At 37.2% G+C, this 18791-nt stretch overlaps 2 protein-coding genes across 2 annotated transcripts in view; one reads left to right on the forward strand and one right to left on the reverse strand.

Annotated features, from left to right (window-relative positions):
• The window catches only part of LOC140164375 (uncharacterized), a 29930-nt gene extending 19746 nt beyond the window's left edge, over positions 1-10184 (forward strand). The window contains 7 exon segments of the mRNA XM_072187652.1: positions 1283-1765; positions 1768-2113; positions 5679-5898; positions 6215-6304; positions 7254-7314; positions 7869-7988; positions 9520-10184. Of these exon segments, the coding sequence (XP_072043753.1) occupies positions 1283-1765; positions 1768-2113; positions 5679-5898; positions 6215-6304; positions 7254-7314; positions 7869-7988; positions 9520-9679 (1480 nt within the window). The 3' untranslated portion in view covers positions 9680-10184.
• Positions 10185-10235: 51 nt separating this feature from the next.
• Positions 10236-12822, reverse strand: LOC140163493 (uncharacterized). Its single transcript, XM_072186807.1, has 2 exons — positions 11829-12822; positions 10236-10285 (listed from the first exon to the last, which is right to left on the reverse strand). The coding sequence occupies exons 1-2, from the start codon at positions 12820-12822 to the stop codon at positions 10236-10238; spliced, it is 1044 nt and encodes a 347-aa protein (XP_072042908.1).
• Positions 12823-18791: the final 5969 nt, after the last annotated feature.

Here is an 18791-nt window from a genome sequence, read left to right on the forward strand (position 1 = left end):
CCTAGATAGTTGTGTACCATGTATAGTTATAATGGTTCCAGTACGCGTTGGGAGGATTTAAACAATAACGAGATCTGGGCGACCAATCACAAGCCAGATTCATTTTTAAAGATGCATTACATCATCACCAATTTTAGTTAGGCCAGAAATTGGCCTAACTCTCAAGGCAAAGTCAGTAGTCCACTTGGGAAGCTAACAAACAGAGGGCGACGGTGACTGAAAAGATCAGTTGTGAAAATCTATCAATTGTGCACTCATTAATTAAATCAGAGTTTTAAGCTTAAATGTAATAGCCAGAGTAGTGAACAATTGGCAAGTGGACTACGGAGAAGTCTAGCCCTATATATGCTGTAGTTTTAGCCCTACTTGTTTATGAAAGCTTATGTGAAGCCCACTCCTTGCCCAAGGTCAGCCACACCATCTATTGACGTGTGTGATGAATTTACTCCTATATTCAGGCTATCAATTCACTTCAAAACACATGCAATTAGGAAATAAACCCAATGTAGGAAAACAACTTTGATGTTCTGTATAGAATACAGTTTATTGTCTAAAATATAGGTTGTCTAAGTCAGGTTACATTACCTAATTTAGGTTCAATTTTGTTTTTAATCTTATTGCATTATGGAATGGCTGCAAATTATCCTCTGGTATTCTATGGGACCTTGAAATCCACATTATTTACTCTACTCACATCAACATGGATGGAAATACTGGCATGAAAGTCCAATAGGAGGGGAGTAGACGCAAAGGGCATACAACCAACCAGCTGATGAAATTGAACCATCTTCTAAATTAAGAAAATGGGTGGTCAAAATATAATGTATCAATTGAATGTTATAATGAAACACATACATGTATTAATTAATTAGGTAATAATTAATTAGGATATAGGTAATAATTAATTAGGATGGACACTATACCATTTTTCACCCTGATGTGGCAGTGATGTTGAAGCAGCTGTTTCACTTGCTCATAATCTATGTGGCATCTTTAAGCATGTGTGTACACCAGCACTTTTAGCAAACGCTAGCAATTTGAGACTGCACCCAATGAAATGCGCACTGACGTCACTGCCACATCAGGGTGAAAAATGGTATAGCTACAACACTGAATCTATAAATATATATATATATATATATATATAAATGAATACATGATATCTCAGTATAGCTTTGAATGCGTATAGTTTCTTCAAATACGGTCTTAAACCAGGAAAGGTGTAGCCTGTATTTATCATATGGTAATTTGTGTGTGTGTTATCTGGTTATCCATGTTATAGGTTGCAAACCAGCATGAATACGAAACAAGCACAGGAAAAAGACACAGCTACAGACTCATCCAAAATGAAGCAGACTAGGAAGAGGAAATTCAAACACTTCTCAAATCAAGAAACCAGCACAGATGATCAGGCCGAGGACACACCAAAGAAGAAGATGGCAGTGGAAATAGTAGATCACAAAGCAGCGATGGCTACAGTAAATGGGACTAAAGACAAACAACAGTTTGTAATTGGAGAGAAAAATAGAAGCATTACAGATCCTCTCCTGAAAGTGTCATGTTCTCCATCGAAGAAACTTGCCAAGACTTTGTCCAAAGATGATAGTGGAAAGGACTCTGAAAGTAGAAGGTCTAGCGATGAAGACTTCCCCATGAAGCCAAAAGAAGCCGCCATCTGTGAAGGCGTTGTCATGGAGAGCACGCCGGATCACAGTCAAAATAATTACGCGACAAGGCAGGCGAAGGCCAAGACAAATCCATGAAGGCTAAAAGCTCAGATTTAGGAACAGATCTGTCTTTGTCTCCGTCGTCCATCGACGTGGACATCGATGATGTCCTGGGTCTTCTCTCGCCATCGTCGCCTAGAAATGACTCCATGTTAGAAGCTGGGAAAGGAGGGTATAAGTACACTCACTGGAACTTCCAACAGATCCAACTGCCGAATCTTGCGCAAGAAAAAAAGTTGCACCTACCGCTGCCGGAGTATCTACCGGATTCGATTGCACAGGTAGTGAAGGAGAAAGAAATGAAAAAGGAGGAGGAGGAAAAGAAGAAACAAAAGGAAACAGCAGCGCATGTGGCACAGACAGATATTCTTCAAGAACTTGTGAAGGTATGCAAACTTATGATAACTAAGGCCTAAAAATATAGTGCACACAGTAAGTATCTGTATACTTAAGGGGGTACTACACCCCTGCCCAATTTTGTGCCTGTTTTTGCATTTTTCTCCAAAATTACAGCGCATTGGGAACAAGTAAGATATGTATATTATAGGGACAAGGACTACAACTACTGCACTGTAAATTATATTTCAGCACAGACAACAGTTGTGGAGTTACAGTCAAAAATGAGGGAAAACCAATATTTGATCAATAAATCAATAACTACTTGCTTTGAGTTGCTAAATTTTCATTACAGTAGTTGTAGTCCTTGCTCCTATAATATACATATCTTACCTGTCACTAATGTGCTATAATTTTTGAGAAAAATGCAATGCACAAAATTGGCCAGGGGTGTAGTATTACACAAAAGTAATATCTCAGATGCTAAACCTAAATTACCACATAAAGCAGTCAATAGACAGAGAAGTTTGTTCTGCGTATTTTAATGTCTTATTCGCAATAGTGCAACTTTATTCTCCCAATTGAAACCAATTTGAATGAAAAAAGAGAGCATTTCAAAAGTGACAAAAATTTACATAGACTTTTCTCTCAAAACACGCTAATTATGAGCACAGCAAGTGAGTGTTAATAGGAATCATCCTGAAGGAGGAAAAATTCCAAATTTGTCACTTCTAAAATACTCTCATTTCCCATTCAAATTGGTATAACTTGGGGGGAACAAAGTTGGATTTTGCTGAATGAAGTAACAAAACATACAGAATAAAATTCTCATCTAATTGATTATTTGATTTGGTAATTAAGTTTATACACTGTGTATAGTGTATAAGATATTGCTTTTGTTTTAAGTGTACTGGTACTCTTTGTGTGCAGTATATATTGTTTGTTTGCTTTAACAGGTCCATTTGTATTTTTTTAACACTCCTGTTCCAGTAATCAATATTTTGAGAGTGATATATCGGATATCTCTCTGTAGAAAATAGCAAACAATTACTCAAATATTCATATTTACGGGTTGAATATCAGACAAATACTAAAAGAAATGTTGCTTTTGTGTTAGAAGATTTGCAGTTGGAGTTGGGTGGAGGAAAAAAACAAATCCTGAAATTGTTAGAAACTTAATGGGTTGGCATATATTTTTAGGGTTGATGAGGCTAATAATAATTGCCTGTGCATTTTTGTGTCCCTTGTAACCAGGTTGCATGCATAGGGTGTATAAAGTTGAATTTATACATGATCACTTACAGAAAAGCAAAATTCACACCCATGATATACATATATCCTGTTTTAGAGCATCTAAATGATTGATCGACAATCATTGCACCATTGCAAAGTGTTCTCAGTATTATATATGACTGTACAAATTACTTTCTTTATAAAATTCACAGAGCTGAGCCTCCCAGTTTTTGTTTCTGTGACAAATTCTCTGAAACTATTTACCACATGTTGTGTGATTGTGAGAATTCTCCTCATTGTGCGATTAACTTTGTTTTTATATGAAGTAGATAATGTTGTTTCTAATGGACGAGGTACAAAACAGTTATATAAAAAAAACAATTATATAAATAGTACAAGTTTATATAAGTAGCACAGCTTTCACATTTGTCAAATTTGACAAAATGTTTTGTATCAGAGAACTGAGCCTCCCAGTTGTTGTTTCTGTGACAAATTCCCTGAAATTATTTTCCACATGTGTGATTTTGAGAAAATCTCCTCATTGTGGGATGAACTTTGTTTTTATAAATACAAAGTAAGTAATGGTGTCTCCAATGGACGAGGTACAAAACAGTTATATAAAAATTACAATTATATAAATAGTACAATTTTATATAAGTAGTTAGACTTGCACGGCCTTCACATTTGTCAAATATGACAAATTGTTTGGTATCAGTGATATTTCTGAATGTGATACCTGTATTAATTTTCTTTTTCTGTCTTTCAAATTCTATATTCACAGATGTCATTTCAGCAATTAGTTTTAATTTCAATGCCTTTTTGTCCTTGGTCAAATTAAAACAAAAGTGATGAATTGCAAGATGAAACTGCCAATTGCAAGTGATCACTTTTAAATTCAGCTGAAGTGAACAGAGGAAGAGGCTTATGCATCATACACTGGAACATGGAAACATTCAAACATTACAAACTAGCGCACAAGATCAAATTAATGATGCTTAATTGTAATTCTTAATATATCAATATACAGGGGAAAGAAGAATAACGCATCGCACACTAGCACATTTAAACATGAATTTACATATGGAAACATAATGCATAGGCAGATATACCAGAGTAAAAGCTCCGGATATACCTGCCTGTGTGGGGACTTGCTCGCCGGACAAGCGAGAGGTCTGGGGTTCTTTCCCTGTTAGCTGAAGTGAAGTGATTAATTACCTGTCTGACTGGATGGGTGCACGGTGTATACTATTAATCGTGTGGGTGTCGACTGCAGATGATAAGTTCCAAATTTTCTTTACAAATTCAAACATTTCGGAATTGTCAATTTGAATGTCTATATTTGGAATCAGCTTGAAAATGCATTAAAGTGTGTACAAACAAGCACAGTATTGCTTCAGTGGTTCTTGAGATATAGCTCTTGATATTTTGAGAAAACTTGGACTTTCATATTGAGACCTATTATGGCCCGCACACAAAACATTAAGTCATTGAAAACACCTGAGCACAATCACTATAAAACATGTAAGCTGATCTAGGGGAATATAGTGTGAGCAGCTCCTATGCTGTATACTTTTGTATTGCATTGTTATCTTGTTTAATCTGCTGGCATGGTTTATATGTTTTTCATATGTGATGTGATCACTAACAAAATCAGTCGGAAGTCAAAAATATTGATTTCCAGATATAGACAAACAAAGGAAAAACTTTCTCAGAAACACTTCAACTGTTCATATCTTTGGATACACCATCGCCAAGTGTTCTATTTCAATGGGGTTTTCTGCAAATACTTTGCAAATTACTTAAAACAATCATGTAGAAAACTGAAAATTGAATATGCCCTTCTTCAGACTGTTATACTAAAATGCAGCAAACCTTTTACGAGCGCGACTACCGTGATGTTGCAAATTCGGCGCTAACAACGCGTACGGCGCACAGTTCATTCATAAATTTCCACTCAGCAACAAGATATCACCTTAGCAGCCAATCAGAGACAAGTGCGTACAACGCAGTACATACGCGATGTATCCTTACAATACGCGCTCGTAAAAGGTTTTCTGCATTTTAGTATAGTTTGATCACACCACATATTGTATATATATGTATTAAAACGGCCAGATTATAATGCATGGCTTGCTTGGATATGATTGAACTGGTGTGAATTTCCATTTCTTCGCATTTCCATTTTCTGTGTTTTATTCTTCGCTTAATTTAGTTATTGAATAGACAAAATTATAAAATGTGCTAAATAGGGAGGAGGTCTGTACCATCTAAAAATAGTACAATCAAAAATTGTCATCATCATCGTCATTGTCTTTTCTATTTTAGATAGAGATAGAGAGGTTTAAATTTAGAATGTATAATTACCTTTTGTTTTCATTTTAGGTAAATCAGTTGTTAAAGACATCAACAGAACTCATGGAATCGACCTCAATGATGCTGAACATGGAAAATCAAGAAGTCAGCGATGAACAGAAACCATCACAGGTGCCTACTATTGGCTCTGAAAACATTGAAAATGTACGTCGACTGTTTCCAGCAAAGCCTGCTGCAGCAAACTGGGGAGAGTACAAGAGGCTGAGTACTAATGTTGACCAATTGAAAGGTAGGTCTTATTGTGTAAAGAAAGAACTAAAGGAAGAGAAGTTGGATTCCATAGATTCCATACACATATGCTTTGTGAATCCCCTCTCTAGGATTCTTTCGGGGAACTAAAAAAGTAGATTGTCTTAATCTCCCACACAGGGAGTGTGAATTTGAAATGGGATTACCTGAAGGGAAGGTTAATAACTTGCCAAGCAATCCTGTTGTTTTCTTTATTTTCTTTAATAATTAATTTGCATATATTTTTTATTTATCCTGTTCTTCTTTCATTTCTTTAATTAATTTACATATAAATTATTTGTGTTTCTATATTGCAGGTTTAACTGATGTAATTCAATCCCCTGTTACCCACCTATGGCGAGGAGAGGTACAGCCCCTGGTTAGACCAAGTGATGCTGTCTCAACAAGTAAGAGCATTTAACCTGTTAATTGTAATCCAATCCTTCCCATCCATCATTAGTGGCAACAAAAACATGATGAACCCAAACGCCATAAGAATCGCCTAGATTTACCATTAAACAATATGCTGGCTGGTGTGAGGAAGTTCCTGCACCTTTAAGCAATGTAACTGTATGGTGCAAGTCCATCTTCCGCTATTATAGGCCCAACTGCTAATTTTCAAAATGTCCTAGACACAGCACTGGATTTAAAGATGGGTGACCTAATGGACAGCCTCATCAACTCCCCCCACCCTCCCATTTTTTCTATCAAAATGGAGATTTTGGTGTCTGAAGAAATCTCATATTTTTCTCATAATCCCGGTGAAATTTTTAGGCCCAAAATATATTCCATTTAGATGTTATGAACGAAAAAGTGATAGCTTAATCCCAAATTGTGGTATATCACACACACTGTTCTATGCATGGGCTGTTTTGAAACATGTTTTTTACTTATAATATCAAAACGGCTAATGCAATTTACCTCAAAACTTGGGAATTGGATTATTTTAGTGCAAGCTTCAATTTGAGGTACAAAACACAACACAAAAATATATGACCACCCACCTTTAAGGGATATTTTTTTCCCTTTAGGTGAGATTGACATCTGGACATTAAATTTTGAGGGATTTTAGGTGTACAGATCAGATGTGCTGTATATTCATCCATTGTTTCAAAGATTTACACATTCAATCTTATGGGTCAAAAATATTGTCAGGTACTTTTGAATAAATATCTGGAATTATATATAGCCTTGCAAAATGGGAAATCAAAAATGCCCACTACATGTATACAGTTGGGGGAATCTTTGAGAATATGGAATAGAGACTAGATTTATGTTCACCTGTACTGACAATACATTGGAATCATTGTTAAAATTTGGGCTGTCTTAATTTTATTTGTTTGTTTGTTCACACAGGTTATATACTGCATAAATTACAGATCATACAGAGTGCCAACCTCACATCTCAACATGTCAGGTATGTATATATTCTGGGTGACTAACAGAATTCTCTAAATACCAGTTTAACATCCAGTGATGTTGGTTTTGTCAATCTAATTTTCAAAGCTCAATCTTATTGTAATGTACAAAGAAGGCAGGGTTGGCTTAGGAGCTCGACAGGTTTTATATAGCAAAATTTGGCCTATTTTGAGCATATTTTAGTTGACGCATGGCTGTGTTCTCTTCAGATTGTGGTCTGATTGTAACACATTGTGTTTTCTATCTCGCATTGAGGCCCATCACCCAAACATCCAGCCATGGCCTTGGAGTTATAACCTGCCCATGGTATTTTGCTATCATAAGGCAATGAAGGAACAAAAAATGACAGAAGATGAACAAAGAAGTCACTTAGTACCCCCAATAATGGAACATGGATTCCATGCATATATGACTTAGGGTGATTGCTTCATGGCACCATGTCAGATGCATGCTTGCGCATTGGTTTTCCTTGTAAGATTTTTCATGGTTAGTGCTAACTTAAAACATAACAGACATTGACATCCTCGTTTAATTTTATTATGATATGTTTAGGTGGCCCTATTCCAGCTCGGCATCAGAAGACTGTAGAATTGCGTTTGATGTCTACCAACCAGACTGTGGCTACAAAAAGTCTAAACCAGGACATCCAGGATTCAAAGTTGTTGTGTCTAGGTATGTGGTATAAAAGTAAACAAATGAAGCTCAAGCAAACTGGCACTATAATAAAGGAGAGAGGAAATCAGAATTGTTCAGATTCCAACCAGCGCGCACTCATGATTACATGTCTTTGAGTTCACCCCCACACGCCACAACGGCTCATGGTGGGTCAGCCGACAAATTAAACAAGATATGATTTTATTATATCGGAAATGTCTCATATTGACTGATATCCTGCAAGGATACAGCAGATAAGCCACCTTCTCTGTTTATATAATTAATTTACATAGCCATGAGATATTTCCGAGAGAATAAAATCATTGTTTAATTCGCCGGCTGATCCCCAATAAGATGTTGTGGCATGTGGGGTGACCTCGACGACATGTAAGCGTGAGTACGCGCTGGTTCAAATCCGAACGGTTCTGATTTTTTCTCTCCTTTATTATAGTCCTGCTAGGACACAGCAGATAGGCCGCCCTCTCTGCTTATATAGTATAAAAGTAAACGATAAATATATTATTTGCCCTCATTATTCAAATACAGTTTATACAACTGTGATCTCTACATTTGTAATGCTGGGGATTCATGCATAGTGGTGGAAAGCTTAATTTGACAAGTTTTGACTTGGGTACATTGTCAACAAGTACACTATGTGATTCCTATTGCAGCTGCATGCACAGGTACACCATTGCCAAAGTACCTGACTGGTGCACACAGAGTACCTACACAGTACCAATGCTGTTACTGCACAGGACCTACCAGCAGTGGTATTTCACTGGCACTACACTGATACAGTACTCAACTGGTATTGCACAATACCAGCCTAGTACATTGTACCTTGACGATGGTGGACATAATAAGAAACAGGTAGTGTAGAACAGCAAGGTTCAAAATTTGAAAGTCTCTACTATGGCTGCCAGCAAAAGTGCATGTAAATGAACAAATTTCTATCTTTGTGTATCTGTTATAAACTATTACTATGAAGCTTAATGATCTATCAGTAGTCAATCTTCATGAAAGTTCATCTGTGTTGGTATAAATCATGATTTTGATTTAAAATTTTGATCCCAACACAAATAATTAATTCCTACCTCGGAATTTTCTGATGGTACTCCATTTTTCATCAGCGAGTGAGTGACTGTATCAGGTTGTGATCGTTTTGACCAGATAACAGACTCAGAGACTCCTAAACGTTTGAACTTATATAGGAGGCCTAGTAGTATAGCATCTGAGGTCTCGAACCACATTCGCATTGAGTCTCCTGCATGGACACTTCGTTCACATACTTGACAGGGACAGCAGGTGGTTCCAACGTGGAGTCAAAGAAGCAGTTCACATCAAAGCCAACCTTCAAGTCTGTTATCAGGTCAAAGGTAAAAAAGATCACGACCTGATACGGTCACTCATTCACTGATGAAAGATGGAGTACCATCTGAAAATTCTGAGGTAGGAATTAATTTCTTGTGTTTGGATCAAAAGTTTTAATCAAAATCAAGTAGTCAATCTTGTTAACATGACTTCTGTCTTTGTGTGTTTATACTTGCAGTGTTAAAGATCCTGTCCCAGACCTTGCTACCCAATCGTATCTTCTACGGCAAGCCAAACCGGTCAAATTACTTTGGGCTGTGGTGGACACAAACAGTGATATATCTTTCTACTCCCTCCAAGATGTTGAATTACCATTGGACATAACAACAGGGTGGTAGCACTACCTCCTATAGCAAGCCAAGCGGGTCAAATTACTATTGGACATTACTAACAGGGTGGTAGGTTACACCTACATTCTATGGCAAGCCAAACTGGTCAAGTCACTGTGGGCTGTTAACGTAATACCATTTTACTCATATTTGTATATGTGCATTGCAACATTACAATTAATAATCCCCATCGCAGGAGTATAGTTCAAAAGATACTATATACTGCAAACTATTCCTGAGGTACTGGCTACAAGCGTATCTCCTTGAACTTGTGGGTGATAGGCCCATAGCCAGTGCGGATGAAATATAGTTTACTTATTTCCCCAATCTAAACCGTGTAGTTATTTGAAACATTGTTATCTAAACATTTTGCCTTTGGGACTGCGCCCGAGGAATATTCACAGGTCCAAAGCAAAATTGTTAGAATTTTCACAATGCCTGACATATAACTGATGCAAATGTTCTAACCAAATTCATAACCGTCACTTTTTAACTCCTCATTTAACCAAATCTCAAGATTGGCAGCATTAATATTGTAAATCGGATGAGTGTAATTCAGTAATGTTCAGACACTTGCACTTCTGAGTAAATGAAGTCCCATGACACTGAAACACACTTTGATAACAGAAAAAGACAAAATGCAAATCGGAATGTCAGTGTGTAATTTGTTATTTTGGCCCCACACATATGTGGGGCTTATGTTATCATCAAATGGTTGCCTGCCTGCCGGGGTGTCTGTGTGTCTGTCTGCCTGTGTGTTTGGCTGTCCGGGGTGAAAGCAAATTCATTAATCCACCGTGCAGCTCCAACGCAATAACCGATCAACTTCAAACTTGGCATTGTGATAGTATATGGTGGCCTGATGTGCTGCATAGTTTTGTGTCATGTTATGTGCATATTTCTGAATAGTAATGAGCTTATTTGCATATTGCATATTATTTGTATTTACAAACCTTTGTTATTTACATACCTTTTGTGTGGGGGCCACCTTAATTACGAACCGCATAATTCTAGTTTTATTTAGTGAACAGTCCAACTTTTACCTTGATTATATGTCAAAACCATCTCACTCATAAACACTATATGTAGAGGTAATTAAATACTTCTTGGCCAAGCTCAAACATTATGAACGCTAGTGGCTCCGCGATAAACACATGTGAAGATAGCGTGGTACAGTAGAAAGCATACACACGCCTTACATTGCGTACACGCTTAGCACGCTACATGGACGCAACACGCATGTTCCAGCTTGGCCAAGAATTACTTAATTTTCCTGTAGATATATGTATACTCAAAGATGCCTGTTTTTCTGAGAGGCATATGCATGTATTTGACATGCATCATGTATTATTAAATAGATTCATCGGGTTTGTAGCTATACAGTAAGGTAAATTTCTTTTGAACAAAACCAAAAACAATTGGAGAATGAACAATCTAAGTCAGCCATAACAGACCATGCAGTACAACAAAACCATGTTATCAATAGAGGTTATCCACTTTACTCATGTGTGACTTCTAACAAAAGGTGCTGGTTCCCGTAGTATTCCTCATTCAAACCAATTCAATGCACGACCTCTGAGTTACCTGCGTGACTTTGGCGGGCTATTTTGAAACAGTCATGGTTGCACATGTAGGTAATTCTTTTGAAAGTCCTAAACAAGGTATAGCAGTGGCTGATAGGATATGCAGCTTATAGAACACGGATAACCTCTATTGGGACAATGCAAAAATCCTTAGCAAGGAGTGTGATGCAAATGCCAGATTTGTTAAGGAATCAATATGGATCAGGAGACGAGGACCCAACGTCATGAACAGAGACGAGGGGCCCATTACCTAAGTCACATATATGATCCTCTCCTGACTGTAAATACACCCTCTACAGTCGGGATACGTCTTACCGGAAGTAAGGTTATACCAACATCATTCTGATGATGCCTATTGACCATGATAGGCGAAACCGTCAATAGTGAGTAAATATTTGGTTTTATTCAAAAGAAATTTATCTTGCTGCATCATGTATTGTTATGCAAGCAGCCTTGTACATAATTTATGATTTTAAACTTTTGATCTCAACACATATCTCAAATTTTCGGTCGTAACTTCGACCTTCATCGGGAGACTGGCAACCCAAGTTTGGGATCAATGACCTTTTGGACACTTGACCCCAACACTTGGTCGTAGACTCTTGGTAGCTGGTATCGGCCCCCGTCACGGTTAAGTGAAGGTTGGTTGACTCTAATGTAGATAGCCTCCTTGACACCCCTTTCGAAATACTTAGGTTCCCGGTCGAGGATCTTAACTTGCTCCAAGTCGACTTGGTGCCCCGGGGATTCGATGTGGATGTGTTTGGAGACTTCTGACGAGCTGGAACTTGGACGACGGTGCTCCAGGAATCTGGCTTTCAAGGATCGTTCTGTTTCGCCAATATATGATTCCGAGCACTGGCCTTTAAGTGTTTTTCCCTGACAAGGGATAAAATACACTGGTCCCGCTATGTCCTCTTTTTCAGTCTTGTCTTTTGGTGACACAAGTAACTGTCTAAGGGTTTGAGTAGGTTTGAAACAAACCCTGACACCGTAGTTACTGAAAGTTCTTCTGAGGGCCTCAGATGTTCCCTTAATATAAGGTAGCACTATTTGCCCTTTAGTCTCTACGTTTGCATTGTCCTTGTTATTGTCAGATCTCGCTTTCTTAGGCTTGTTTGCACGATCAAAAGCCCATTTGGGATAGTTACAAAATGTACACTTCTCCAATGCTTTATTGACGTGTAATTTCTCCTCTTGGTCAGTGATGATGCTGTCTGCCCTGTGATGTAGGGTCTGGATGACACCTAATTTATGTTGAACTGGATGATTTGATTCGAAATTGAGATATTGATCTGTGTGCGTTGGTTTGCGATAGATCTTGATCCTCAGGCTACCATCCGCTTGGATAACCGTGTGTGTATCCAGGAACGCGAGCGCTCTATCCTCTTCTCCTTCTGTGGTGAACTTTATGTCCGGGTCAATGGAATTCAGATGATTAGTGAACTCCTCCGCGTACTGTTTCTTAAGCTTTGTGTGCGTGTCATCCACGTTACGATACCACCACAACGGGGGTGGGGCGCTGATTTTATGGCCTCCTGCTCTAAATGTTCCATGTACAGATTGCATACAATCGGAGAAACGGGTGAACCCATTGCGGCTCCGTGGATTTGCTGGTAGAAAGTTCCATTGTAAACAAAATAAGTACACTTAATACACACTTCAAGAAGGTTGGAAATTTGAATCGCAGACAAGCGGGTTCTCTCGCTAAGTGTGTCGTCAAGTTCCAATCGAGCTAAGATAATCTTTAGCGCTTTGTCAACTGGCACTGATGTAAAAAGAGCTGTGACGTCGTATGATCTTAGTTCCTCATCCTCTTCAACTCTCTCGTTCTTGATTAGATCAGCAAAAACCTGCGAATTGGCAACGTGATGGATTGATTTGCCAACTAAAGGTGACAAAATGTCAGCAAGTAATTTTGCACAGTTGTAAGTGATCGACCCGGTGCTACTGACAATGGGTCTCAGAGGAATGTCCTTCTTATGGATTTTGGGTAAACCGTAGAATTTTGGCGAAGTTTCAGTGGTGGGATACAACTGCCTGTACTCTACACGATTAATACCACCTTCTTTCTCAATATCAAAAAGTACAGATATAAGTTCCTTCTTAAATTTATTTGTTGGATCTCTTTTTCCCAAGTTCTTATAAGTGTTGGTGTCGGAAAGACCAAGTGTTGGGGTCAAGTGTCCAAAAGGTCATTGATCCCAAACTTGGGTTGCCAGTCTGCCGATGAAGGTCGAAGTTACGACCGAAAATTTGAGGTATGTCTAATCTTGTGTTGAGATCAAAAGTTTAAAATCATAAATTATGATGTCTACCAACACAGATGAACTTTCATGCTAGCCTTGTACATTGTTATATTATGAAGATCTTGTTGTAATTATTCCATTTGTGAAGAAAATGAATTATGTATTTTATATTTTGTAAATAGTATGCACAAGAATTTATTTTGCTAAATTATATCATTGATGTGACCATTCTGTATCAGTGGCGTACACAAAGGGGCCACACTTTTTTTATCATTCAATTGGGAATGATCCAGTTGGGGGAAATGCTGGAAAATTCTGTGGAAATGCATCTAATCGAATGAAAAAATTACGGGGCTATTATTCTTTAGTTAAAAGTAGTTAATAATGAAAAAATAAAACTTTTGAAAGAAAAATTCAGTCAGTGGAGGAGGATCTGTGGTGGAATCCATGAAGACCCGGTACCACACCCCCTTCAAAAAGCCCTCATACATGTCATACGCCACTGTTCAGTATTTATTTGTTTCTAAGTGTTGCTAATGGGTACATGTCTACAAAGTGTAAGTTAGAAAACTTGTTGGTGAGTTTACTGCAATTGACCTTTTAAGCCTTTGCGAGTACACCTGAGGTGACGTCATCTGATGTCAGTATGCGTCTGGTCGATGTGCACATTATTTAGCGAACATCATTACTGTGCATCGCAAGTTGGCGTGACGTCAAATGACAACATCTCAGGTGTACTCACAAAGGTTTATGTGATTTACCGAAAAGGTCAATTGTGTATCAATGATCTGTAACAAAATACTCACTTTTGTGAATGGAGATAAATCGTGGAAATGTAAATTTGTGTTACCGTTGATAACAGATTATTGAAAAACAGATCAACAAGTACAAATTGTTCAACGTATTAGATTGTGATAGTTTTAGAGTAGTTTATATATATTCCAGTGGTTTGCATGCATTTTGCCATCGTTAACCCCATGAGGATTACCTGCTGATTGGCCAAAAAGAAAATTTGGGGTGAATTTTTTGCAAAGCTTCATTCTGATTAGTGATTTAAATGAAAATATCATGAAATTGACCAATCAGAAGCAATGTTAGATTGAAAAGAGGAATAAAGCCTCAAACAAACCTAATCATTTCGGTAGAAACCTGCCGCAGAGAACCAAAATTTGCAGTATAGAGAAAAAAATTAGAGTGGAGAACAGAAACGCAGCAGGTGCGTAGCAAGAGCCTCGGGGGCCCATGGACAAAGAGCAATGCTGGCCCTTTTAACATCTCCTTTATCAGCCTTATTTCATTTTCACTTTTGCCTGGGGCCCTGAACCCTTGCACTTTGTCCACCCTGTCCATCTGCTTGCTACGCCTCTGGCTGCAATGAACATGATCCACAGAAATGTCGGACGCCTCTGGCTGCAATGAACATGATCCACGGAAATGTCGGACTGTACTTTTTATTCTCCAACATTGTGGGTGGATATTTGCATTTGCGATAAATTGTGCATTTTCTGTTTTTAGCTGCAATTTTCTGCTGAAAAGACTAGGTTTGTACTCTTGAATCTAAGACCATTGGTAGAAGACTTTGAACTTATCTTTCAGTGGAAATTTACAGGAAAATGCTACCACATTATAGTATTGTCACTACAATGTTATCCAGTATCCATGACTTTAAAGTGTTTTAATTGATTCAACCATCGAGCCCATCAAGTTGCTGGGAAAAACACATAGGTGACCGTCCACCACAAATGAGTTGTAAAGTCATCATTTTCACTTTCTGAGATACTGCACAAGAGAATTCTCCTCATAATAAGCTTTACAGTGATATATTACATGTCATATTGCTTATTTATAGGAAGGTAGTAAAATCAATAATAGGTTGAGAAATGCTTTGTTTTCTATTGTTCATTGAAAGGTTCAAATGGACCATGTATATCTCAGAACAAGTTCTGCCAACATTACGGCACATTGGTGGTGGATGGATGGTCATTATGGTTTTTGAAGTTGGAGACATGGTTTCATAGACCTAATGGCTAGCTTTATCATCTGGACTTTTTCTGGATTTTCCTGTATTTTGTACATCATTAAAGATATGACAAGCTACAAAGTTATATATATGACATTATCATCAGTACGTTTTATATGTTTAAATAGTATAAAAAAATAACTATAGAAATTGTCCTCCAAACCTTTTTCCTTCATTCCTATCAAGTACTTTTCCAGATTATGCGTCACAATACTCACCTCTGGATATTTAGCGCAGCACAGACCATAATGATAATCCACAGGAATGATGTATTGGGAATATGGGATTAAAGCGGTAGGACTGAATAGACTTGCCCAAGCATTGAGAAATTGGCCCTTTGGATTCACAAAAGTTATACTGTATGAGTGGTCATTTTTGCGTGCAGATATATAAGTTGCGATTTCCAACACAGAAGACTCTTGTGCATGTTGATATTTTCACAAATTTCCTACCTGACCAATGTTATCATAATGACAAATTTCTTATCCGCATATTGTTAGATTTGACCTCTGTTTGCGGAATTTGCGAAAATAAAACCACCACTTACACAGTTCTGTATTTTTTTTTTTTTGGTTTTTAGCAATATTGCAGTAAAAATACATTTTAAAAGCATTTGTTGAAAGAATTATGTGAATAACACTACATATTAGTGAAAATATTTAATGTATACATAAGTTTTGAAAGGTCCAAGCATCTCAAGATTATTGATTGAGTTTCAGGAAATGAAAGATTAAAAAAAAGAAGGAAAAAAATGGGGTTCAAGTCGTCACAAGCTTTGAGAGTAATACTGTTTGTTTTTGCCTAACATCAAACAAAAACAATAAGCTGATAGAGTAAATATTTACAAGGCTGGATTCAGAAGGGACAGGATGTAAGGATCAGTGATGCCAATGCCGCGCCTTAGGCGCACAATTGGGCTACTTGGCGATCACTTGCCGCTACTCAAAAAAGCATGCCGCTACTTGCCTAAAATTGGAATACTTTTGCCAGTGTCAAGCCGCGGCAGTAATTTGATGTATTTTCCTTTCAATTTAGCCGATTTATAAAGGTTTTGAGTCTCTGAAGCTCAAAATTGCAATACAATGGGTTTTGTAACCAATTATTGATCGGTCCTTTAACTTCCCAAGTCAAGTGTTTTCCCGCCCAATTGGGTGATTAGCGTACTAAATTCGGGTAAATCCGCCCAAATACCTGGTATTGGGCGCTTTTTTAGGAAGTTTAAAAATTGGGCTACTTGAAACTTATTTACCGCGGCTTGGCGAGCCAATGTGCCGCGCCTTGGAGCTGAAAAGTTTTGGCAACACTGGTAAGGATCAATAGTGTACTGTTTAATCTCTTGCGACTTGGCTTGTCAGTGAATTTCATTAATACTCTTTGATGACACAAAAAGGCATCATACATTGAATACTCAACTTCCAATATGGAGTAGGCCTATATATGTGAAGTGATCAAGCAAAATCAGTCAGAAGTTGGATTAGAGAATAATTTGTTTTTGTTGCATATGGTTTTGGAGACACTTTAACTGTTCATATCTTTGGAGCTAAATGTTCAATTTCAATGGGGTTTTCTGCAAAATATAGCATTGCAAATGCTTTATACAATCATTTAAAAACTGAAAATTGAATATGCCTGACTTCAGACTGCTTTTGCTTGATCACACTACATATTGGCCCGAAGTCCAGCTTTGTGTTCAGCTTTGTGAATGACAGCATTTGTTTTATGGTATCTGGTTTCACAAAATTAATATGAACAATAAGTCAATGTTATACAAATTTTGAATGCCTGAGTGTGCAATTAATGTACAAATTTAGCACAAAGTCAAATTTGGACTTTTCCATTTTCACGATCGAGTAAAATAGAATAGTCCAACTTTTACCGAATGATACATTTATACCATTTTTGCACAAACGTAGGCAGGCAGTATTTGTTTTATATAACGATACAAAACAAGTTATTTTCCAGCCGTAGAATAGTACAAACTATTCAATGACTCAAATCGATCCCATCATTATGTATTAAGCATGATCATAATTGGAATTATAAGTATATTATCTCCAACATTGAACATTTGTATTTGAATAATGATTGTCAGACTATTTGATTTGTTGAAATTGTGGTGAGATGACACAAAATAAACAGATATATTTCTGTACTTACAGGTTGTTAGTTTTCTGTGTTAATTGATTGTTGTCAGAATGCAAGGAGACTGTTCAAATTTAGTGCCTCTTTTTTCACTGTTGTACACATTTCTTGCACTTTCAAATTGTTGTTCATTTAGGGTGGCAACAAAAGTGGTACTACACCCCCTGATAAATTTTGTGACTTATTTTGCATTTTTCTCAACAAATAACTACACACTGGTAACAAAGGTTATGTATATTATAGGGGTAAGGAATCCAATTACTTCACTGAAATTTCAGTGATTCAAGACAAGTGGTTCATTATATGTTATGAAATGAGGTACATTCTAGCGGTACCTCTTTCCTTATCATAAATAACGTACCGCTTGTCTTGAGTCGCTGAAATTCCAGTGTAGTAATTGTATTCCTTGCCCCTATAATATACATAACTTTGTTACCAGTGTGTTATTATTTTTGAGAAAAATGCAAAATAGTCACAAATGTATCAAGGGTGTAGTGCCACCTTAAAGCCATCTAAAATAAAATAATCAGAAAGGAACTATATAAATTTATATCTTCTACTATTATAATTATTTTGGTTTTGCTTACTTTTCATCTGTAATGAAAAATGTGTCTTTAAAAAGTTAAACTTACCCAGTGTTGTTCTTAAGTTAATACTGGAAAAGTATACTGAAATTTTACCGATTACATTTGTTCTTGAAAATTAGAAAGCTAGTGCGGTATTTATGGGTATTTAGATTCATATCAGGTAGCTGATCATAATATTATTGAGGAACAGTTGTACTAAATTATAATTCTGTTCAACTTGACTTACTGTTTTTGATGGCTACAGTATCACGTCATCTCCATGACGCATCATCAGGCCGATTGGTGTTGAATTGTTATCAAAAATAGTGAGTCCAGTTCAACAGAATTATAATTTGGTACAACAATTTGATCTACCTGAATGATTGACCATCAGGCTGAAAAGCTATTGCAATTTGCAAGTAATGGCTTGGAAAAATGGTGAGGTCGGTCTTTCTTAGTAATCAAGCTAATATTCCATCAAAATGGGAAATAATTAACTCTATAGAGCATGTAGAGGGGCTTTATTCCACGCAGATGCTCATAAGCTCATAATAATTCAAA

Source organism: Amphiura filiformis, chromosome 11 (genome assembly GCF_039555335.1).
Source record: "Amphiura filiformis chromosome 11, Afil_fr2py, whole genome shotgun sequence".
NCBI lineage: Eukaryota > Metazoa > Echinodermata > Ophiuroidea > Amphilepidida > Amphiuridae > Amphiura > Amphiura filiformis.

Coding starts and splice junctions, on each gene's coding strand:
- LOC140163493 (XM_072186807.1), bottom strand. CDS start 12,822: ATGCAATCTGTACATGGAACATTTAGAGCAGGAGGCCATAAAATCAGC. Junction 10,286..11,828: donor CGACCAAGTGTTGGGGTCAA/GTGTCCAAAAGG, acceptor CTGTTATCAAAG/TGTGTTTCAGTGTCATGGGA.